A 24,340-nucleotide genomic window follows, 5' to 3' on the forward strand; every position below is an offset into this window, starting at 1 on the left:
TAAAAACTAAGAAAATCATGAGTTAATTAAGCCCAGTTTGATTTCTGCAAATGAAATTTATCTGAGGGGTCACTGACATATATTGGTCTCGACGAAAGAAAGGATTAGTAGAAATTCTGAGAGAATCAAATAGTTTCCGACTTTCATATTATTTCACCTGTCAGCTAATGATATTAGGTGAACATGCTTGTGCTTTAATTTTATTTAGTAGCCCCTCATATATAATATGGTATTAGTAGTAGAAGTAGTACATTGTACTACCTAAGCTTTTAATCAAAACAAAATGCATAAATTCACTACACAATTGAGGTTCTTATTTGCGTCTTATTTCATTGTAAAAGGAGTTAATTTCCAAACAGGGTTGTATAAATAAATCTTATCTTATCTTTGCATTCAATTTTGTACGGTAATTTTTCAAACTTAAAATGTAAATAGCTATATATATATATACCCCCTCTAAATGAAAAATGGCCTAATTTAACATGTGCTAAAAATATTAACATAAATAATTCGTTTGTTAGATAACAAGATATTCATAGCAATAAGGTTTCTTGGAATGGCCTATAATGCACGCAAATACTAGTTTACGCACTTTTCGGGTAGTACGCCTGTTTCAAAATGGCGTTCAAACGGCGGTTGGTCGTTGAAGGCTCAGGCCTCAGTACTGTCGCTGCCGCCAACGCGACAACATATACCGCTGATTTCCGACATCAGCAACATTGCTCCAGGTAAGAGTGATAATTCTTTTTGACATATTTATATCTTATATATGCACAGTATATAGAATTATATAATATAATGGGGTTTCACGTATGGAGTTGGCTTCGAACAATGCCTATCAATGTTAGTTTAGTTTGTGTCCCCGCGGCCCGGTCGTCGACCAGGCCTCCTGGTTGCTGGACTGATCAACCAGACTGTTGGACGCGGCTGCTCGCAGCCTGACGTATGCGTCACAGCCTGGTTGATCAGGTATCCTTTGGAGGTGCTTATCCAGTTCTCTCTTGAACACTGTGAGGGGTCGGCCAGTTATGCCCCTTATGTGTAGTGGAAGCGTGTTGAACAGTCTCGGGCCTCTGATGTTGATAGTTCTCTCTGAGTACCTGTTGTACCTCTGCTGGGCGGTAGTGGAAAGGGTTACAGAGGCACATAATGGGCTCAGGGACTGAACCCCACAATTCATTTAGCTAAGCAAGTTACAATCTTGATGAGCTATAGTTACAAAATTCAATATAAGTCGTCACATCAACAATGGGTTCGAGATCGACCTCAAGTACAGGTTCTAAATTAAGCACCTGACATATGTGGAGAGCTAGTGTCACAATTTATGTTTGTCCTGCACACCGCCCCCCATCCAGTGGGCAGCGGTGGATAGGTTACAATCACTCGGTTACTACCTACAGTTAGCAGACTGGGGATATTTGGCTAAAATTTCTGGTAGCAGATCAGGTCCCCCATTTGTTCCGATTTTTTTTCAAATTGGATTTTACAATTCAAGTGTTATGTTATTTACTGCTTTAGCAGATAGGCGGTTCCATAGGTTTATAACCCTGTGGGTGAAAATATAGCTTATGTTTTCAGTCCTACACTGCGGCTTGTTGGACTTGAAACCGTTGTTCCTTGTTTGTGTTCCATCTGACCTTTTGAAGTTGTTCTCTGGATCCATATCTTCGAAACTGTTCAATATTTTAATAGGCAGGCGATGAGTCACAATAACGTGGCTGAAGTATGTTGACCAGACCACACACTAGAAGTTGAAGGGACGACGAGTTTCGGTCCGTCCTGGACCATTCTCAAGTCGATTCAAGTCGATATTTTAATAGTTTCGGTGAGATCCATCCTGGCATGCCTAGTTTGCAGTGTTAGCCCTGTGACCCTCAACCGTTCATGGTATGAAACTAGACCTCATTCTGCAATTATTTTTGTCGCCTGGTGTTCAATTTTCTCCATGAAAGGTTGGGCGCGGGGTGGGTTCTCTGTCGGCCTCCAAGTGGGTTCTCTGTCGGCCTCCAAGTGGGTTCTCTGTCGGCCTCCAAGTGGGTTCTCTGTCGGCCTCCAAGTGGGTTCTCTGTCGGCCTCCAAGTGGGTTCTCTGTCGGCCTCCAAGTGGGTTCTCTGTCGGGCTCCAAGTGGGTTCTCTGTCGGGCTCCAAGTGGGTTCTCTGTCGGGCTCCAAGTGGGTTCTCTGTCGGGCTCCAAGTGGGTTCTCTGTCGGGCCCCAAGTGGGTTCTCTGTCGGGCCCCAAGTGGGTTCTCTGTCGGGCCCCAAGTGGGTTCTCTGTCGGGCCCCAAGTGGGTTCTCTGCCGGGCCCCAAGTGGGTTCTCTGTCGGGCCCCAAGTGGGTTCTCTGCCGGGCCCCAAGTGGGTTCTCTGCCGGGCCCCAAGTGGGTTCTCTGTCAAGGCTCCGGGGTGGGTTGTCGGTCGGGGCTCCGGGGTGGGTTGTCGGTCGGGGCTCCGGGGTGGGTTGTCGGTCGGGGCTCCGGGGTGGGTTGTCGGTCGGGGCTCCGGGGTGGGTTGTCGGTCGGGGCTCCGGGGTGGGTTGTCGGTCGGGGCTCCGGGGTGGGTTGTCGGTCGGGGCTCCGGGGTGGGTTGTCGGTCGGGGCTCCGGGGTGGGTTGTCGGTCGGGGCTCCGGGGTGGGTTGTCGGTCGGGGCTCCGGGGTGGGTTGTCGGTCGGGGCTCCGGGGTGGGTTGTCGGTCGGGGCTCCGGGGTGGGTTGTCGGTCGGGGCTCCGGGGTGGGTTGTCGGTCGGGGCTCCGGGGTGGGTTGTCGGTCGGGGCTCCGGGGTGGGTTGTCGGTCGGGGCTCCGGGGTGGGTTGTCGGTCGGGGCTCCGGGGTGGGTTGTCGGTCGGGGCTCCGGGGTGGGTTGTCGGTCGGGGCTCCGGGGTGGGTTGTCGGTCGGGGCTCCGGGGTGGGTTGTCGGTCGGGGCTCCGGGGTGGGTTGTCGGTCGGGGCTCCGGGGTGGGTTGTCGGTCGGGGCTCCGGGGTGGGTTGTCGGTCGGGGCTCCGGGGTGGGTTGTCGGTCGGGGCTCCGGGCAGGCTTTAGGTACTCAACTGGCGGGCTCCAGGTGGGTGTCTGTCCGGCTTCGGGTGGGTTCTTGGTAGGGCTTGGGGGGTGTGGGTTCTTGGTAGGGCTTGGGGGGGTGTGGGTACTTGGTAGGGCTTGGGGGGGTGTGGGTACTTGGTAGGGCTTGGGGGGGTGTGGGTTCTTGGTAGGACTTGGGGGGGGGGGGTGTGGGTTCTTGGTAGGACTTGGGGGGGGTGTGGGTTCTTGGTAGGGCTTGGGGGGTGTGGGTTCTTGGTAGGGCTTGGGGGGGTGTGGGTTCTTGGTAGGACTTGGGGGGGGTGTGGGTTCTTGGTAGGACTTGGGGGGGGGGTGTGGGTTCTTGGTAGGACTTGGGGGGGGTGTGGGTTCTTGGTAGGACTTGGGGGGGTGTGGGTTCTTGGTAGGGCTTGGGGGGGGTGTGGGTTCTTGGTAGGGCTTGGGGGGGGTGTGGGTTCTTGGTAGGGCTTGGGGGGGGGGGTGTGGGTTCTTGGTAGGGCTTGGGGGGGTGTGGGTTCTTGGTAGGGCTTGGGGGGGTGTGGGTATTTGGTAGGGCTTGGGGGGGTACTTGGTAGGGCTTGGGGGGGTGTGGGTTCTTGGTAGGGCATGGGGGGGTGTGGGTTCTTGGTAGGGCTCGGGGGGGGGGGGTTCTTGGTAGGGCTCGGGGGGGTTGGGTTCTCGGTAGGGCTCGAGGTGGGTTCTCGGTAGGGCTCGGGGTGGGTTCTCGGTAGGGCTCGGGGCGGGCTCCAGGTACTCAACTGACGGGTTCCAGTTCACTCAACTGGCGGGCTCCGGTTCACTCAACTGGCGGGCTCCAGTTTATTAAACTGGCGGGCTCCGGGTGTTTGACTGGTCGGGCTCCGGGTGGGTGACTGTTCGGGCTCCAGGTGGGTGTCTGTCCGGCTTCGGGTATGTTCTTGGTAGGGCTTCGGGGTGGGTTCTTGGTAGGACTTAGGGTTGGCTCCCGGTCAGGCTCAGGGTGGGATCTATCGGGTTCGGGATGGGCTCTCGGGCTTGGGGTACCTCTGTAGGGCTCGGGGTAGGTTCTTGGTCGGGCCCAGGGTGGGTTCTCTGTAGGGCTCAGGGTGTTTTCATGGTAGGACTAGGGGTAGGTTCTCTGTAGGGATCAGGGTGGGTTCTCGGTTGGGCTCTGGGTGGGTTCTCGGTCGGGCTCGGGGCGGGCTCCAGGTACTCAACTGACGGGTTCCAGTTCACACAACTGGCGGGCTCCGGTTCACTCAACTGGCGGGCTCCGGTTTACTAAACTGGCGGGCTCCGGGTGTTTGACTGGTCGGGCTCCGGGTGGGTGACTGTTCGGGCTCCAGGTGGGTGTCTGTCCGGCTTCGGGTGGGTTCTCGGTAGGGCTCGAGGTGGGTTCTCGGTAGGGCTCGGGGTGGGTTCTCGGTAGGGCTTGGGGGTGGGTTCTCGGTAGGGCTTGGGGGTGGGTTCTCGGTAGGGCTTGGGGCTGGGTTCTCGGTAGGGCTTGGGGCTGGGTTCTCGGTAGGGCTTGGGGCTGGGTTCTCGGTAGGGCTTGGGGCTGGGTTCTCGGTAGGGCTTGGGGCTGGGTTCTCGGTAGGGCTTGGGGCTGGGTTCTCGGTAGGGCTTGGGGCTGGGTTCTCGGTAGGGCTTGGGGGGTGGGTTCTCGGTAGGGCTTGGGGGGTGGGTTCTCGGTAGGGCTTGGGGGGTGGGTTCTCGGTAGGGCTCGGGGTGGGCTCTTTCGGGATCGAGATAGGCTCTCGGGCGTGGGGAACCTCTGTAGGGCTCGGGGTAGGTTCTTGGTCGGGCTCAGGGTGGGTTCTCGGTAGGGCTCGGGGCGGGCTCCAGGTACTCAACTGACGGGTTCCAGTTCACTCAACTGGCGGGCTCCGGTTCACTCAACTGGCGGGCTCCGGTTTACTAAACTGGCGGGCTCCGGGTGTTTGACTGGTCGGGCTCCGGGTGGGTGACTGTTCGGGCTCCAGGTGGGTGTCTGTCCAGCTTCGGGTGGGTTCTTGGTAGGGCTTGGGGTTGGTTCTTGGTAGGTATTAGGGCAGGGTTCTTGGTAGGGCTTGGGGGTGGGTTCTTGGTAGGGCTTGGGGGTGGGTTCTTGGTAGGGTTTGGGGTTGGCTCCCGGTCAGGCTCGGGGTGGGCTCTTTCGGGATCGGGATAGGCTCTCGGGCTTGGGGAACCTCTGTAGGGCTCGGGGCGGGTTCTCTGTAGGGATCGGGATGGGTTCTCGGTAGGGCTCGGGGCGGGCTCCAGGTACTCAACTGACGGGTTCCAGTTCACTCAACTGGCGGGCTCCGGTTCACTCAACTGGCGGGCTCCGGTTTACTAAACTGGCGGGCTCCGGGTGTTTGACTGGTCGGGCTCCGGGTGGGTGACTGTTCGGGCTCCAGGTGGGTGTCTGTCCGGCTTCGGGTGGGTTCTCGGTAGGGCTTGGGGTGGGTTCTCGGTAGGGCTTGGGGCTGAGTTCTCGGTAGGGCTTGGGGCTGAGTTCTCGGTAGGGCTTGGGGCTGAGTTCTCGGTAGGGCTTGGGGCTGGGTTCTCGGTAGGGCTTGGGGCTGGGTTCTCGGTAGGGCTTGGGGGGTGGGTTCTCGGTAGGGCTTGGGGGATGGGTTATTGGTAGGCCTTGGTGGGTGGGTTCTCGGTAGGGCTCGGGGTGGGCTCTTTCGGGATCGGGATAGGCTCTCGGGCTTGGGGAACCTCTGTAGGGCTCGGGGTAGGTTCTTGGTCGGGCTCAGGGTGGGTTCTCGGTAGGGCTCGGGGCGGGCTCCAGGTACTCAACTGACGGGTTCCAGTTCACTCAACTGGCGGGCTCCGGTTCACTCAACTGGCGGGCTCCGGTTTACTAAACTGGCGGGCTCCGGGTGTTTGACTGGTCGGGCTCCGGGTGGGTGACTGTTCGGGCTCCAGGTGGGTGTCTGTCCGGCTTCGGGTGGGTCCTTGGTAGGGCTTGGGGTGGGTTCTTGGTAGGTATTGGGGCTGGGTTTTCGGTAGGGCTTTGGGCTGGGTTCTCGGTAGAGCTTTGGGCTGGGTTCTCGGTAGGGCTTGGGGGTGGGTTCTCGGTAGGGTTTGGGGGGTGGGTTCTCGGTAGGGTTTGGGGAGGTGGGTTCTCGGTAGGGCTTGGGGGGGTGGGTTCTCGGTAGGGCTTGGGGGGGTGGGTTCTCGGTAGGGCTTGGGGGAGTGGGTTCTCGGTAGGGCTTGGGGGGGTGGGTTCTCGGTAGGGCTTGGGGGGGTGGGTTCTCGGTAGGGCTTGGGGGAGTGGGTTCTCGGTAGGGCTTGGGGGGGTGGGTTCTCGGTAGGGCTTGGGGGTTGGGTTCTCGGTAGGGCTTGGGGGTTGTGTTCTCGGTAGGGCTTGGGGGGGTGGGTACTCGGTAGGGCATGGGGGGGTGGGTTCTCGGTAGGGCTTGGGGGGTGGGTTCTCGGTAGGGGTCGGGGTGGGCTCTTTTGGGATCGGGATAGGCTCTCGGGCTTGGGGAACCTCTGTAGGGCTCAGGGTAGGTTCTTGGTGGAGCTCAGGGTGGGTTCTCGGTAGGGCTCGGGGCGGGCTCCAGGTACTCAACTGACGGGTTCCAGTTCACTCAACTGGCGGGCTCCGGTTCACTCAACTGGCGGGCTCCGGTTTACTAAACTGGCGGGCTCCGGGTGTTTGACTGGTCGGGCTCCGGGTGGGTGACTGTTCGGGCTCCAGGTGGGTGTCTGTCCAGCTTCGGGTGGGTTCTTGGTAGGGCTTGGGGTGGGTTCTTGGTAGGTATTAGGGCTGGGTTCTTGGTAGGGCTTTGGGCTGGGTTCTCGGTAGGGCTTGGGGCTGGGTTCTCGGTAAGGGTTTGGGGCTGGGTTCTCGGTAGGGCTTGGGGGGTGGGTTCTCGGTAGGGCTTGGGGGGTGGGTTCTCGGTAGGGCTTGGGGGGGTGGGTTCTCGGTAGGGCTTGGGGGGGTGGGTTCTCGGTAGGGCTTGGGGGGGTGGGTTCTCGGTAGGGCTTGGGGAGGTGGGTTCTCGGTAGGGCTCGGGGCGGGCTCCAGGTACTCAACTGACGGGTTCCAGTTCACACAACTGGCGGGCTCCGGTTCACTCAACTGGCGGGCTCCGGTTTACTAAACTGGCGGGCTCCGGGTGTTTGACTGGTCGGGCTCCGGGTGGGTGACTGTTCGGGCTCCTGGTGGGTGTCTGTCCGGCTTCGGGTGGGTTCTCGGTAGGGCTTGGGGGTGGGTTCTCGGTAGGGCTTGGGGTGGGTTCTCGGTAGGGCTTGGGGCTGAGTTCTCGGTAGGGCTTGGGGCTGAGTTCTCGGTAGGGCTTGGGGCTGAGTTCTCGGTAGGGCTTGGGGCTAGGTTCTCGGTAGGGCTTGGGGCTGGGTTCTCGGTAGGGCTCGGGGTGGGCTCTTTCGGGATCGGGATAGGCTCTCGGGCTTGGGGAACCTCTGTAGGGCTCGGGGTAGGTTCTTGGTCGGGCTCAGGGTGGGTTCTCGGTAGGGCTCGGGGCGGGCTCCAGGTACTCAACTGACGGGTTCCAGTTCACTCAACTGGCGGGCTCCGGTTCACTCAACTGGCGGGCTCCGGTTTACTAAACTGGCGGGCTCCGGGTGTTTGACTGGTCGGGCTCCGGGTGGGTGACTGTTCGGGCTCCAGGTGGGTGTCTGTCCAGCTTCGGGTGGGTTCTTGGTAGGGCTTGGGGTGGGTTCTTGGTAGGTATTAGGGCAGGGTTCTTGGTAGGGCTTGGGGGTGGGTTCTTGGTAGGGTTTGGGGTTGGCTCCCGGTCAGGCTCGGGGTGGGCTCTTTCGGGATTGGGATATAGGCTCTCGGGCTTGGGGAACCTTTGTAGGGCTCGGGGCGGGTTCTCTGTAGGGATCGGGATGGGTTCTCGGTAGGGCTCGGGGCGGGCTCCAGGTACTCAACTGACGGGTTCCAGTTCACTCAACTGGCGGGCTCCGGTTCACTCAACTGGCGGGCTCCGGTTTACTAAACTGGCGGGCTCCGGGTGTTTGACTGGTCGGGCTCCGGGTGGGTGACTGTTCGGGCTCCAGGTGGGTGTCTGTCCGGCTTCGGGTGGGTTCTTGGTAGGTATTGGGGCTGGGTTCTCGGTAGGGCTTTGGGCTGGGTTCTCGGTAGGGCTTGGGGGTGGGTTCTCGGTAGGGTTTGGGGGGGGTGGGTTCTCGGTAGGGTTTGGGGAGGTGGGTTCTCGGTAGGGCTTGGGGGGGTGGGTTCTCGGTAGGGCTTGGGGGAGTGGGTTCTCGGTAGGGCTTGGGGGGGTGGGTTCTCGGTAGGGCTTGGGGGGGTTCTCGGTAGGGCTTGGGGGGGGGGGGGTTCTCGGTAGGGCTTGGGGGTTGGGTTCTCGGTAGGGCTTGGGGGTTGGGTTCTCGGTAGGGCTTGGGGGTTGGGTTCTCGGTAGGGCTTGGGGGGGTGGGTACTCGGTAGGGCATGGGGGGGTGGGTACTCGGTAGGGCATGGGGGGGTGGGTTCTCGGTAGGGCTTGGGGGGTGGGCTCTTTTGGGATCGGGATAGGCTCTCGGGCTTGGGGAACCTCTGTAGGGCTCAGGGTAGGTTCTTGGTGGGGCTCAGGGTGGGTTCTCGGTAGGGCTCGGGGCGGGCTCCAGGTACTCAACTGACGGGTTCCAGTTCACTCAACTGGCGGGCTCCGGTTCACTCAACTGGCGGGCTCCGGTTTACTAAACTGGCGGGCTCCGGGTGTTTGACTGGTCGGGCTCCGGTTGGGTGACTGTTCGGGCTCCAGGTGGGTGTCTGTCCAGCTTCGGGTGGGTTCTTGGTAGGGCTTAGGGTGGGTTCTTTGTAGGTATTGGGGCTGGGTTCTCGGTAGGGCTTTGGGCTGGGTTCTCGGTAGGGCTTGGGGGTTGGGTTCTCGGTAGGGCTTGGGGGTTGGGTTCTCGGTAGGGCTTGGGGGGGTGGGTACTCGGTAGGGCATGGGGGGGTGGGTTCTCGGTAGGGCTTGGGGGGTGGGTTCTCGGTAGGGGTCGGGGTGGGCTCTTTTGGGATCGGGATAGGCTCTCGGGCTTGGGGAACCTCTGTAGGGCTCAGGGTAGGTTCTTGGTCGGGCTCAGGGTGGGTTCTCGGTAGGGCTCGGGGCGGGCTCCAGGTACTCAACTGACGGGTTCCAGTTCACTCAACTGGCGGGCTCCGGTTCACTCAACTGGCGGGCTCCGGTTTACTAAACTGGCGGGCTCCGGGTGTTTGACTGGTCGGGCTCCGGGTGGGTGACTGTTCGGGCTCCAGGTGGGTGTCTGTCCAGCTTCGGGTGGGTTCTTGGTAGGGCTTGGGGTGGGTTCTTGGTAGGTATTAGGGCTGGGTTCTTGGTAGGGCTTTGGGCTGGGTTCTCGGTAGGGCTTTGGGCTGGGTTCTCGGTAGGGCTTGGGGCTGGGTTCTCGGTAAGGGTTTGGGGCTGGGTTCTCGGTAGGGCTTGGGGGGTGGGTTCTCGGTAGGGCTTGGGGGGTGGGTTCTCGGTAGGGCTTGGGGGGTGGGTTCTCGGTAGGGCTTGGGGGGGTACTGGGTTCTCGGTAGGGCTTGGGGGGGTGGGTTCTCGATAGGGCTCGGGGCGGGCTCCAGGTACTCAACTGACGGGTTCCAGTTCACACAACTGGCGGGCTCCGGTTCACTCAACTGGCGGGCTCCGGTTTACTAAACTGGCGGGCTCCGGGTGTTTGACTGGTCGGGCTCCGGGTGGGTGACTGTTCGGGCTCCAGGTGGGTGTCTGTCCGGCTTCGGGTGGGTTCTCGGTAGGGCTTGGGGGTGGGTTCTCGGTAGGGCTTGGGGTGGGTTCTCGGTAGGGCTTGGGGCCGAGTTCTCGGTAGGGCTTGGGGCTGAGTTCTCGGTAGGGCTTGGGGCTGGGTTCTCGGTAGGGCTTGGGGCTGGGTTCTCGGTAGGGCTTGGGGGTGGGTTCTCGGTAGGGCTTGGGGGGTGGGTTATTGGTAGGGCTTGGGGGGTGGGTTCTCGGTAGGGCTCGGGGTGGGCTCTTTCGGGATCGGGATAGGCTCTCGGGCTTGGGGAACCTGTGTAGGGCTCGGGGTAGGTTCTTGGTCGGGCTCAGGGTGGGTTCTCGGTAGGGCTCGGGGCGGGCTCCAGGTACTCAACTGACGGGTTCCAGTTCACTCAACTGGCGGGCTCCGGTTCACTCAACTGGCGGGCTCCGGTTTACTAAACTGGCGGGCTCCGGGTGTTTGACTGGTCGGGCTCCGGGTGGGTGACTGTTCGGGCTCCGGGTGGGTGTCTGTCCAGCTTCGGGTGGGTTCTTGGTAGGGCTTGGGGTGGGTTCTTGGTAGGTATTAGGGCAGGGTTCTTGGTAGGGCTTGGGGGTGGGTTCTTGGTAGGGTTTGGGGTTGGCTCCCGGTCAGGCTCGGGGTGGGCTCTTTCGGGATCGGGATAGGCTCTCGGGCTTGCGGAACCTCTGTAGGGCTCGGGGCGGGTTCTCTGTAGGGATCGGGATGGGTTCTCGGTAGGGCTCGGGGCGGGCTCCAGGTACTCAACTGACGGGTTCCAGTTCACTCAACTGGCGGGCTCCGGTTCACTCAACTGGCGGGCTCCGGTTTACTAAACTGGCGGGCTCCGGGTGTTTGACTGGTCGGGCTCCGGTTGGGTGACTGTTCGGGCTCCAGGTGGGTGTCTGTCCGGCTTCGGGTGGGTTCTTGGTAGGGCTTAGGGTGGGTTCTTTGTAGGTATTGGGGCTGGGTTCTCGGTAGGGCTTTGGGCTGGGTTCTCGGTAGGGCTTGGGGCTGGGTTCTCGGTAAGGGCTTGGGGCTGGGTTCTCGGTAGGGCTTGGGGCTGGGTTCTCGGTAGGGCTTGGGGGGTGGGTTCTCGGTAGGGCTTGGGGGGGTGGGTTCTCGGTAGGGCTTGGGGGGGTGGGTTCTCGGTAGGGCTTGGGGGGGGTGGGTTCTCGGTAGGGCTTGGGGGGGTCGGTTCTCGGTAGGGCTTGGGGTGGTGGGTTCTCGGTAGGGCTTGGGGGGGTGGGTTCTCGGTAGGGCTTGGGGGGTTTGTTCTCGGTAGGGCTTGGGGGGGTGGGTTCTCGGTAGGGCTTTGGGGGGTGGGTTCTCGGTAGGGCTTTGGGGGTGGGTTCTCGGTAGGGCTTGGGGGGTGGGTTCTCGGTAGGGGTCGGGGTGGGCTCTTTCGGGATCGGGATAGGCTCTCGGGCTTGGGGAACCTCTGTAGGGCTCGGGGTAGGTTCTTGGTCGGGCTCAGGGTGGGTTCTCGGTAGGGCTCGGGGCGGGCTCCAGGTACTCAACTGACGGGTTCCAGTTCACTCAACTGGCGGGCTCCGGGTTTTTGACTGGTCGGGCTCCGGGTGGGTGACTGTTCGGGCTCCAGATGGGTGTCTGTCCGGCTTCGGGTGGGTTCTTGGTAGGGCTTGGGGGTGGGTTCTTGGTAGGGCTTGGGGGTGGATTCTTGGTAGGGCTTAGGGTTGGCTCTCGGTCAGGCTCGGGGTGGGCTCTTTCGGGTTCGGGATGGGCTCTCGGGCTTGGGTTACCTCTGTAGGGCTCGGGGTAGGTTCTTGGTCAGGCTCAGGGTGGGCTCTCTGTAGGGCTCAGAGTGGGTTCTTGATAGGACTCGGGGTGGGTTCTCTGTAGGGATCAGGGTAGGTTCTCGTTAGGGCTCTGGGTGGGTTCTCGGTCGGGCTCGGGGCAGGCTCCAGGTACTCAACTGACGGGTTCCAGTTCACACAACTGGCGGGCTCCGGTTCACTCAACTGGCGGGCTCCGGTTTACTAAACTGGCGGGCTCCGGGTGTTTGACTGGTCGGGCTCCGGGTGGGTGACTGTTCGGGCTCCAGGTGGGTGTCTGTCCGGCTTCGGGTGGGTTCTTGGTAGGGCTTGGGGTGGGTTCTTGGTAGGTATTGGGGCTGGGTTCTTGGTAGGGCTTGGGGATGGGTTCTTGATAGGGCTTGGGGTGGGTTCTTGGTAGGGCTTGGGGGTGGGTTCTTGGTAGGGCTTGGGGGTGGGTTCTTGGTAGGGTTTGGGGTTGGCTCCCGGTCAGGCTCGGGGTGGGCTCTTTCGGGATTGGGATAGGCTCTCGGGCTTGGGGTACCTCTGTAGGGCTCGGGGTAGGTTCTTGGTCGGGCTCAGGGTGGGTTCTCTGTAGGGCTTGGGGTGGGTTCTCTGTAGGGATCGGGGTGGGTTCTCAGTAGGGCTCTTTGTGGGTTCTTGGTCGGGCTCGGGGCAGGCTCCAGGTACTCAACTGATGGGTTCCAGTTCATTCAACTGGCGGGCCCCGGTTCACTCAGCTGGCGGGCTCCGGGTGGGTGTCTGTCCGGCTTCGGGTGGGTTTTTGGTAGGGCATAGGGTTGGCTGCCCAGACAAGTACAAGGGGAATGTTGTCTACGCTTATGTCGACCGTGCTCTAAGCCACAGCTCAGGATGGAAGCAAGTCGATGAAGAACTCTGTAGGGTAAGGCAGGTCCTAGTCAACAACGGCTTCTCCAATGGTTTCGTTGAAGACATCATAAAAAAGGTGAAACACCATGCAACCTCTGAAGAGTCAACACAACACCTGTACCCCCTATTAGACTATTTTACAGGAACTTCTTTTCCACAGCTCATAAAACGGAGGAAAGGGGCCTGAAAGATATTGTTAATAGGAACGTTATCCCTACAGACAAAAATCAGAAGATACAATTGACAATTTACTATAAAACCAAAAAAACAGCCAACCTACTCATGAAAAACTCTCCTGACACAAAGCAAAACGCCTTAAAGGAGACTAACGTCGTCTATACCTTCGAATGCCCACTTGGGGACTGTAAGCCTCAAAGAACTCAGTATATAGGCAAGACGACAACATCTCTTTCCAGGCGATTAACAATGCATAAGCAACAGGGCTCCATTAAGCAACATATCTCTTCCCACAACCAGGCCATCACCAGAGAAGTCTTAACAAACAACACAGAAATCATCGATAGATACAGCGATAGCAGGCAGCTTGACATCTGTGAGGCACTACACATCAAGAAGTCAACACCAGCAATCAACAGCCAATTGATGCACAACTATATTCTACCCATTTCAAGACTCCGTACCAATATAGAAGCATCAAGAGGAAGTATGGGTCAATAGGCCCTTTGCAGTTACTTCCATTCTTCCCTCTCATTTATCCAATTTATACCCATTGTTCCGTGTTCTGCGTTGGTCAAAAGTTTGTTCACCTCTTCCAAAACTGTTGCAACACATCACCTCACCCAAATGCGAGTATATAAGACAAGCTGTTTAATGTTAGCATAAGTAAAACTGTTTAGTGTTCTCAGGTTACAGTTGTGTGTGTATAAACTAAAGTCTCTGAAAATGTAACAAGTTATTACGAAACGCGTTCAAGCCTCGCGTCAGACTAGAAATAAAAATGAATTTTGGAGAATTGATTTTTCAATTACCATCCACAGTAAAAAAGAAACATAAGAAATATTGAGAAAATTCGTGGTAGAATTATTAATCTTACCTTTTCGGTCATATTTAACAATATATACATTATATATAATATATATATATTACTCTTATTACAAATTCGGTACTTACCGCAGTTTGGATCTGGCAACCGAGGTCCCCGTGGCCCGGAACCCTCGGCCTCCACCAGCACTGTTGTGGACCAGCAGACAACATACAGGAGCAGCTCGCCAGCAACATTCCCACTCAAAATGCAGACGTCAAACAACAGCTCTGACCCACGGAGAGTGGATAAGATTGATAGGTAAGTGAATGTAGGGGGGATATTGTAGTGCAAGATGTTGTTATTGTGTAATGATGAGGCTCTGTGTGTGTGTGGGGGAGGAAGTTAGTAGGTCATCATATGAACAATTCGTTCTTATATAGGCATGGGTTTTCTTGTCTCTGTACAATGCTTTGGTGTGATGTTTAAAGAATTACTTGTCTGTACACCTATATGGGTGGGATTTAGGGTATTATAGTTCGGTATTTTTGCTGTAGGGGGTATAGGTCATTACGTATACAAGATGCTTAGTTAGCAGACTTAAAACGATAATGATTAATGATAAAACAACCTAATCCATATAACATAACCAAGTCTAACTTAGTAGTACATTTTTATCAGAAAACTAGCCTTGTTGAAATGATTTTTTACTCCCATTTTGTTTGGAGTTTGAAAAGAAATGGCGAGGGTTAAACAAAGCTCATTTATTTATTTATATACAAGAAGGTATATATGATTTTTACTTAATTTTTAGTTTTGACAGATAAGACCATATTAAATCAGATACAAGTCATACCACATACACGATGACTTGCAAACAAATGTTAAAACCTATCTAACCTAGGGTTTCCGGGTTCGATCCCCGGTGAAGGCAGAGACAAATGGGCAAAATGTTTTTCATCCTGATGCCCCTGTTACCTAGCAGTAAATAGGTACCTGGGAGTTAGACAGTTGCTACGGGCTGCTTCCTGGTGGGGGTGTAACAAAAAAGGAGGCCTGATCGAGGACCGGGCCGCGGGGACGCTAAGCCCCGAAATCATCTCAAGATAACCTAGCTCAACCCAACCTAAACTAACCAAACCAAGAATCAACCTAACCCAAACCAATGGAGTCCAGTACAGCTTAACCTAAGCTAATACATCCTACCATAACAGTATAGTGTATACGGTTTTAACAAACGGGAAAACGAGCATCGTCGAATTATTTCATGTCCAAAAAGTACCATCCATAAAGTTTGATACGTTAGGATGTATTAGCCAAGATTAGGCTGTGTTAGGCTTGGCTGGTTTGAGTTAGCCTGGGTAAGGTTAGGTAAATTTTCCAATCCATTGGTGAACAGTCATGTGTACAGGGTGACACATTATTACAGACCGTTTTACTAGTGATAAAAAAGCAATGTAGGACTAACACAACTATTGGAAAACAACAGTTGTGTTATCAGTGTATAGTAGTAATTAATAATTTTGTACAAAGTTTGCATAAAAATGTTAGGTGTTTCAACTCACTAGGTTCTGGTAGACCTTTCATGACCCGTATAAAGGCCAGGCTGTGTGTGAAGAACTGTTAAAACCATCAACAGGTAATATACAGAAATGTTTATTGAACTAAATGCAGCTGGCCGAAGCAGCCATTGACATGAAACTGTTAGCGGCCAGTTTCATGTTAGTTACGTATTTATGGAAACTCTCCATCAGCGACCACATAACCAGATTTTAAAATGCACTATAATCTTAATTTAAATATATTTTGTTATTACAGTACTGTATCTGGTTTTCTTTACAAAGTACAGTATTTATATCATCCTACCCACAACAGTTGTTTAATTTCAGAGTACCTGTTTACTGCTAGGTGAACAGAAGAATTAGGTGAAAGGAAATGTGCCCAGCCATATCTGTCCTGACTGGGAATTGAACCCAGGATCCCCAATTGGGAGTCAAGGGGGAAGGCAACCGATTTTTACCTGACTTTACCTGAGGGCCACTAACGTATTAGTGGCCTCGACGAGAACAGAAAAGCTTGTCCAAAGTCCCCTCATTTGCCTTGATTATTTTTTTCCAGTTGGATTTTAAAATGTAAGAGTTTGGGCAATTATGTTTGGCAGGTAGGCAGTTCCATGGGTTTATAACCGTATGGGGGTAAAAGGCATCTCTTGTTTTCAGTCCTATGTTGTGGTTTGTTGAGCTTTTATAAGACATTATCTGGATCAACATCCTCCAAATTGTTCAGTATTTTAAAATTTCAATGAGGTCTGCTAAGTCATGTCTGGTTTGAAGTGTTGTTAGTGCTGTGGCCCTCAACTGTTCCTGGTATGAGAGTTGATTACACTGTGATACCCTCAACTATAATAAATTCTGTTTTCAAACAACATACAGCCTCTTTGCTCAAACCCCTGGACATACTAAACATTTAATCCGTACTCTTCATTCTCTTCACATTATAAACACTTGCAAAGCTCTGTTCCTTAATACTAACTCAGATTTTAAGCTTCCGAATTGTATGAAATAAGAATGTTTGTGATGTTCTGCATGAACATCTCTGCTGAAATATCTCTAAGATTCTCTATGCAGGTCTCTATATAGAGAGACCAAATGTGTCGAATTTCCTAACCCAATGTCTTCACTTTAGTATCCCACATTGTGCTAATTACTCATCTAGTGCTGTACTATCTACAAATGCACTCCATCAACATAATTTCTCATCACCCTTATTACTACCTTACCTCTCGCTTAACAATTAGCTTAGCTTAGATGTCACGCTATTGTGATTTCTGTGTATAATGAAGTAAGGGCGAAGAGGTAGAACGGCCTATTGACATAGCTCGAGTGCATGGGGGGAGTTGTGTAAAATCCTGGTTTGTCTCTCGGAGAGGCTGCAGGATCCAAGTAAATTCAGAAGAATTTCTGGTTGCAATTCTTGTACCATGTCGTAGCTCAGTCGATTAAGGCAGCGTCTGGGATGCTCTTGGACGCAAGTTCGAATCCTCGTCACGGCCCCTTGTAGATTTGTTCTCTTAAGATTAACTGTTTCCCTTGTACAATAATTTAAAATTCACTGCAAATTTTGCGTTAGCTTTAAGATTTGCCTAAAATGCTATGCATGTTAGTGGCTTTACAAGAATGTACAGATAATGGCGATTCATTTGTACAAATAACCCATTGTAGTGAATAATATTGTAGTGTCAGGGGGGCCTAACGGCTGAGTGGACAGCGCTCCGGATTTGTATTCCTAAGGTTCCGGGTTTGATCCCCAGTGGAGGTGGAAACAAATGGGCAGAGTTTCTTTCACCCTGATGCCCCTGTTACCTAGCAGTAAATAAGTACCTGAGAGTTAGACAGCTGCTACTGGCTGCTTCCTGGGGGGGGGTGTAACAAAAAGGAGGCCTGGTCGAGGATTGGGCCACGGGGACGCTAAGCCCCGAAATCGTCTCAAGATAACCTCAAAATACTGTAGTGTAGTGGTCAACACAGTCAGCTCGCAATTGAAACGTTCGGGATTAATTTCTGCCGCAGGACAGGGACGTTTGGCACGTTTGCTTTTGCCCGATGCCTGTGTTCACCTAGCGGTAAATAAGTACCTAGGAGTTGGGCAGCTATTGTTGGTTGCATCTTGGGAAAGACTAGTAGTTGGCCTAGAGGGGACCTTGATAAACCTAACTGGCTTTGTCCCAATGGGAAATCATACTTAAGTACGATACAAGTAAAAAACTTTTCAAAATCTTTTCTGTGGAGAGCCTTGTAGGCTCCAGGGAGCCTCTGGGCTCACCCAGAAAATGGTGTTTCATTACATTCAGTGCTGTATTTTTTTTTTTTTTCAAATAATGTTACTTTTGTGAGGGTTTGTGTACAGTAATTATTGAACTTCATTGTTGTTTGTATTTGTAATATGTTCTCTCATCTTCCCTCCTGATTTTCCATAACTAATCACTTCTTGCAAAGAGAATTATAAAACCTGTGTTTATTGAATTCATTTTATTTGCCTTCTCACTCATGCTTTAATGTTACTTATTTGATCAATAACACCTTACTGATACAGTAATAATAATAATAAATTAATATTACATTTTTATACATACCAACTGCAATATAATGTAATTTGACCATTGACAGGTACAAACCATCAGCACAAGGGACTCCTGGGGCCCCTGGTGAAGATCCAACTACTGACTACATGAATGTACTAGGCATGATCTTCAGCATGTGTGGTCTAATGATGAGAGTAAGTTTTGGGTTTCTGGCATTATAGGGTCTGTTCTGAAGCCCACGGTATCATCCCTATTGTCTACCACTATCATCCCTATTCATCCTGGCACTAGCTTGCTCAGTTTTTTTTGTTTTCAACTCATATTTTATGAACTACTGTATATTGTATGTAAGTGATGTTGGCATTCATGGGAACATTTTCTGTGGGAGCCATGCTTTTTGTATTGTTTATATTCATGCTTCACTTGTCAGTTTAAGGCACCCATCTTGTGTGCCCTTAGCTGTTCATTCATTCTGATTTAGTTTCTCAACTCTCTGCCTTGTAGCTAGTTTGTATTACCCATTCCTACCAGTAATATTTTTCAAGATTCTAGGTGTTGTCCTAGTCAGGGCTTCTCCTTTTGAGTTGCCATTACATCAGTACTGCTTGGGACTCGGTCCACGTGGCCAGGCCTGTTGCTGGGTATTTTAGTGTGTGTTATGTCTGATTCTGACTCGTGTGCCATGTTGGTGCCTTGCATCATCTTCTGTGTGTACAGTTGGAGTCACACTAATAATACTTCAATACCTGTCACATAGGTCTGAACTTTCTAGTTTTTTAATTGATAGGAGGTTGGAGAACCGTCAACTCAACCCTTGTGACTAACATGGATGTCCATTATTCGGTAATTGTGCCGAAGATTGTAATTAAGTCAAAATACATTTTCACTTTACTGAAAAATTTATGGCATGAGCGTGAAGTGAGCCAAAAGTGTGACAAAGCAACAGCAGTCGGCTGAATGCTGGGCATGGGGAAAGAGGGAGGGAGGGTGTGAGACTATCCCTTCCTCATTTCCTCTCTCAAGCTTGGTGAAAAAGTTCTCTCCTTTTGAATGTTTGGTTTCAATAAAGTTGTGTGTGTGTACATCTATAATTTTAATACCAAATTATCCGTGATCAGTATCATATGCCATAATCAAGACGCATCATAAATGAATTTTTTGCGAATAATTTATTAATAATAATAATTCATTGTGTTGGAGGACTGGCAGCCAGGTTATACATACAGTACATGTTAGGTTTGTATCCAGGTTCCCCCCCCCCCTTTCCCCCCTATCCCTAGGGTCTAATTACTGACCCTCCCCAGTATGCAACCCCACAATAAGCTGACTGACTTTTGGGTTCCTATTTCCTGCTAGGTGAACAGGTACATTAGGTGATAGGATACACACCCGCCATTTCTATCTTGCCTGGGATTTGAACCCAGAATTCTAGATTGCGAGTCAAGAACGAACTCGACTATACTACCGGTACCCTCAATTTACTGGGATTTATGTCAAGAATGGTTGAGTTTGTGTAAATCCTGGTCATTATGTTATGTTGGGACCACCAATAATTGTCATATACTGTAATTATGATTTTTAAATGGAATTGTTTGCCAATGATTGCTCTATCATATGCCATTGTCAAAATGATAAGTACATACTGTAATAGATCATGTTGGACCACAAATTTTAGATCCATTTGGCATAGGGTCTCCATTTTTGTGCAACTCTGGAGCTCTTCTCAGTGTTATCTTGAGGTGCTTCCGGGGCTTAGCGTCCCCGCGGCCCGGTCGTCGACCAGGCCTCCTGGTTGCCGGACTGATCAACCAGGCTGTTGGATGCGGCTGCTCGCAGCCTGACGTATGAGTCACAGCCTGGTTGATCAGGTGTAATTATGTTTAGAGCAGGGTTCTTCCCAGCTGGTTTCACCATTTGTGTTGTCTTCAAAGATTGCCTTGATAGCATTGCTCTAGTTGTTTGAGCTGCTGCTGTGGGATGTGGTTGCATATTTACACTATATGCGGCCTGTCGTGCTTTCCAGCGTGCAGTTCTAGATCATCAGGAATCTTCTTAGTTGTATTCCTTGCGGTTTGCCTCTCTTTTTACACCCTTTCTACTTTCTGGAGGGAAAGGGAAGGGAAGGGAATTATTAGGAGAAATCACTAAATCATTATAACTATATAGCATTTGGAAGGGATCAATATAAGGATTTTTGATGGGACATGGGGACGAAATTGTGCCCAACCACTTGGACAGTCGGGGATTGAAAACCGGCTTGCAAAAAAATGGGCGTTCGCTCTACTGTCTAGCCCAAGTGGTTGGGCGGGAAGGGAAGGTAGATCAATCTTTGATAGCTGGCAGTGCAGTATTTTAGCCTCAGTCTGCTTCAGTTGAGTTCTTCGGATCCAGCTTTGGGCCATGTGTAGATCCATATCTCCTGGTTCCTGGCTGGGGTAGGGGTTCTAGTGCATCGTTCGCTCTGGACAGTGCTCCTGTTCACCCTTCGTTTTTGAAGTGTTGACCTTTTAGGCAAGTTGATTGAAACCTCAGGTAACCTCAGGGCTGTCATCTGGTGGAAGATGGGTAAATCAAGGGCCTACCAGAAAAAGATGTTTAATTATACAGTATTCAATGCTTAATTTTCACATATATAGTACAGTACATGTTTTAAGTAAATAATATCAGACTTTATCTTGGATAATTTTCTTATTTAGGGTTTTAATCTTATAATACTTATATTGAGGAATGTGATTTCTACTCTATGAATTTTAATCCTCCAAATACTGTATTATTAAAACTATGATTATAGAAATTTTAGACATTGTTGTTATAAATGATACTCTATAGTGAACTCATCATTTCTTTCTTGCAGTTGAAGTGGTGTGCTTGGGTTGCGCTATACTGCTCCTGCATCAGCTTTGCCAACTCGAGAGTCAATGACGATACGAAACAAATGCTCAGCAGCTTCATGTAAGGTTTATCTTGTTTTCTTCTGAAATTTGTATATTACTAAACCCATAAAGGGTTTAGTAATAAACCCTGTCCTCATAGCATGTCACATTTTAACATATACTTTACTTTACACAAGGCCAAAACCTGGTGTACTAAGGCAAATAAACATTGCGACGGGGTAAATACCCTAACTGTGCAACCTGTCCTCTTACAAATTACGTCTGAATTTGGTCGTTTGCCCATATGGCCGAAAATGGACGTAATTTAAAAATAAAAAAATTAAAATAAATTTTGGATTTTGTTTCAAAACAGTAAGTTAAGGGTCCTCTCGTAGGTTAGGAGGGCAGGAAATTGTCCTCAAGTTTCAAAAGCTATGAAAAACGTTAAATGAAAGTTTCCTCTCCTAACCTTTCCAAGTAAGCCAGAGGACTTAGAGAAAACGCGACAGTATGTCACTTTCGTGAGCCAATTTCATTTCAAATTACGTTCATTTTTGGATATAGGGTGCATTCGAACGAAAAGCGACGTTATTTTCAAGAGGACAGGTTGAACCATGATGTGCCTGACCACCATCATATGGTGGGTCAGGTCACCTAAAGTCCCAGCTAGCCTGCCATCCCCGCTCGTTGAGCCAAATGGAACCCCCAAATATTCTATAAGGAAGAGAACAGGACTGGGAGGTGAGCGATTGACTACATGCCTGAAAAGGGCATTTCATTACCTGGATCTGGATTTGTACCTGGATAAGGGGGTTCTGGGATTTCTTTTCTCCAAGCCTGGCCTGGGCCAGGCATGACGTGCAAGATCTTGGTCCAGTAGACTGTTGCTTGGAGTGGCCTGCAGGGCCATATTCCCACTTACAATCTAGTTAGTCCAGCACTTCTTGCAGGAAACTCTAATTTTTTCTTGAAGAAATACTTTTGTTCCAGCCATACTTATTTTATTTGCTGTGAGGATATTAAGGAGCCGTGGTCCTTTGATATTCATACAGTGTTCTATGATTGTTCCTGTGGCACCTTTATTCTTCACTTGCGCTATTCTGCATTTCCTACCATATTGTTCGCTCCACTACCTTACCTTACCTTGAGGTTACCTTGAGGTGCTTCCGGGCCTTAGCGTCCCCGTGGCCCGGTCGTCGACCAGGCCTCTTGGTTGCTGAACTGATCAACCAGGCTGTTGGACGCGGCTGCTCGCAGCCTGACGTATAAGTCACAGCCTGGTTGATCAGGTATCCTTTGGAGGTGCTTATCCAGTTCTCTCTTGAACACTGTGAGGGGTCGGCCAGTTATGCCCCTTATGTGTAGCGGAAGCGTGTTGAACAGTCTCGGGCCTCTGATGTTGATAGAGTTCTCTCTCGGAGTACTTGTTGCACCTCCGCTTTTCAACGGGGGTATTCTGCACATCCTTCCATGTCTTCTGGTCTCATGTGATGTTATTTCTGTGTGCAGGTTTGGGACCAGCCCCTCTAATATTTTCCACGTGTAAATTATTATGTATATCTCCCGCCTGCGCTCAAGGGAGTACAGATTTAGGCTCTTTAGTCGGTCCCAATAGTTTAGATGTTTTACTGAGTGGATTCTAGCAGTAAAGGATCTCTGCACACTCTCCAGGTCAGCAATTTCTCCAGCTTTGAAAGGGGCTGTCATTGTGCAGCAGTACTCCACTCTAGAGAGCACAAGCGTTTTGAAAAGTATCATCATCGGTATAGCATCTGTTATAATATTGTGCAAATTTTGGACCTGGATATTCATACAGTGTTCTATGACTGTTTCTGTGGCACATTTTTTCTTCACTTGCACTATTCTGCATTTCCTACCATATTGTTCGCTCCACTATGTTATAATACTGTGCAAATTTTGGACCTGGAGTTCAGTCCATGTATACAGTACATGATACCTCTCTTGTCTCCTTTCCAGAGTACATTTTGGGAGCTTCAAATGGTCCCAATAATTTATGTACTTTATTGTGTTTGTGTGCTGAGTATGTCCTCTGTATTCCCTGTGTTTCAACAATCTCTCTTGCTCTGATTTGTTATTTTTGGGAGAGCCCTGTCAGTAGTTTTCTGAGCTTACTTGTCAGTCACTATAGCACTGACTTCATGATTTTCCTAAGGGTGACAACACTTGCATAATTGTCTTTTGTTATTGAATGTAATTTAAATTACATTAATCCAACCCATTGTTACTGGCTAATAGTTCTGATTTTCAAAGTAAATTATCATAATTAAACAAATATACTTTTATTTGCTTGTCACAAATAATTTACTAATTATATTAACATTTCAGGTTGTCCATTTCTGCAGTTGTGATGTCCTACCTTCAAAACCCACAGCCAATGACACCTCCATGGTCCAATATATAAACAGTTCTATATTATCGATTGTTTTTGGTTGAATGGAAATGTATAATTGCCTCACCATACTTGTATTAAAATTGTACTGCTGAATGACAGTGACAATTTTAGTTTTAATAAACTAGCTAATGGTGCCAGGTTTGTATTATGATGTGCAATATGGAACAGTGCCAACATTTGATGATGTGCATGAGTTACAAAATGGCTTGGTTTGTTAATCTTTTAATTTGTGTAGCCTGCACTATATAATTCTTGTGTTATACTTCCCATCCAAAAGTTTCTTGTAAGCAGCTTGTCTTTTTTTTTCTTTAACAAATGGACAAATTTGTATTGTCCCATAACATTATCATGTCATTCATGCCAGTGTAAAAGGCAATAGCATGAAGGTCAAAGCTTGAAATATCCTGGAATATGAAGTACCATACGAGTTGATCCTCGAGTGACAACCACATTAGTACAGTAGATAGCCTCCATATTAGACATAAAAGGAAGACTTGATCACCACGTCCTCTGATTATTTTGCGTATTTGATGGTGCTACATAGCCTTCCCGGTTTGGTGCCTTCTTTTGATAATTACTTACTTACTTACTTGATCACCACGTTAGAAATAGAAGAGTGAAAGGGAATTGGGAGTGGAATGGTAGGCAGTCAGTATGGGGGAAGGGAGACTTTTGGAGTACAGTACAGTACTGTCCATTCAGTAGAGCCAGGCTGTCACCTGATCGGATGACAGGCAAAGTTATCAGTCACTAGCACTGATTTTATAGTTTTCTTCGAGGTGACATCAACTGCATAATATCTTTTTGATCATGAAATTACATTAACTCCAACCAGTTACTGCTGGCTAATAATTCTTAGACATAAAGGAAAGAGGACAAATCAGAAGAGCATGTTAAGATAGGGCTACCTGAATAGGTTTCAGTTGTGGTTACTCCATCAGAGGGGCGTTCATGGGGATAAAGACAGATTCTACAGTAAATTAATTCCTCTTTTAGGACTGCCTCCTCTTCCATTTTGCTTAGTTATGCAAAGTTGTTGTTTTATGGTTACAAAGGAAACATATCATTCCTTAATTTCTTATTTTGACTGTATCAGAATTTAGAATTTCTAAAATATAGTTACAGGTTGTAAGTACAGTATGTATTACAGTTTATACAGTACTATACTTAGTGTATAAAATATATATTAATGCAGGCCATATGTATTATTGTTAAATATGTACTTTTGTATTTCATAGTAAACCTTTTACCATAATATATAATTATCTTCTCCTTTCAATAGTGCATTTGTCATGTTGAATTATATGGTATATCAGGATTTTATCGGTACTACCTTGTTGACTGCGTGTTCCTCCCGTTACTATACTGTATACAGTATCTCTCCTTCCCATTACAGTATTACGCTGAGATGTATCAGTAAGGTGTTTGGGCTCACTGGCTCAAGCAAAGAATATTCACTATACAATACTATATTGAATATAAATTCAGTGGATTTTGTACTACATGGGAACCTGGTCCAAGATAGTGATTTTAATCTAGCCAGTGACCTGTACAATGAATTTGGCATCTAGATAATGCAGAATTCCTCCAAGACTGATAATTTTAA

At 50.5% G+C, this 24,340-nt stretch overlaps 1 protein-coding gene across 1 annotated transcript; it reads left to right on the top strand.

Moving 5' to 3' along the window:
* Window positions 1–590: 590 nt before the first annotated feature.
* LOC123768646 (protein Asterix-like) lies at window positions 591–23,996 on the top strand. The gene is made up of 5 exons (XM_069326371.1): window positions 591–728; window positions 13,522–13,688; window positions 17,534–17,642; window positions 20,303–20,400; window positions 22,668–23,996. The coding sequence occupies exons 2-5, from the start codon at window positions 13,636–13,638 to the stop codon at window positions 22,741–22,743; spliced, it is 336 nt and encodes a 111-aa protein (XP_069182472.1). The 5' UTR covers window positions 591–728; window positions 13,522–13,635; the 3' UTR covers window positions 22,744–23,996.
* The last annotated feature ends 344 nt before the right edge of the window (window positions 23,997–24,340 follow it).

This window comes from Procambarus clarkii, chromosome 18, assembly GCF_040958095.1.
Source record: "Procambarus clarkii isolate CNS0578487 chromosome 18, FALCON_Pclarkii_2.0, whole genome shotgun sequence".
NCBI classification, from domain to species: domain Eukaryota; kingdom Metazoa; phylum Arthropoda; class Malacostraca; order Decapoda; family Cambaridae; genus Procambarus; species Procambarus clarkii.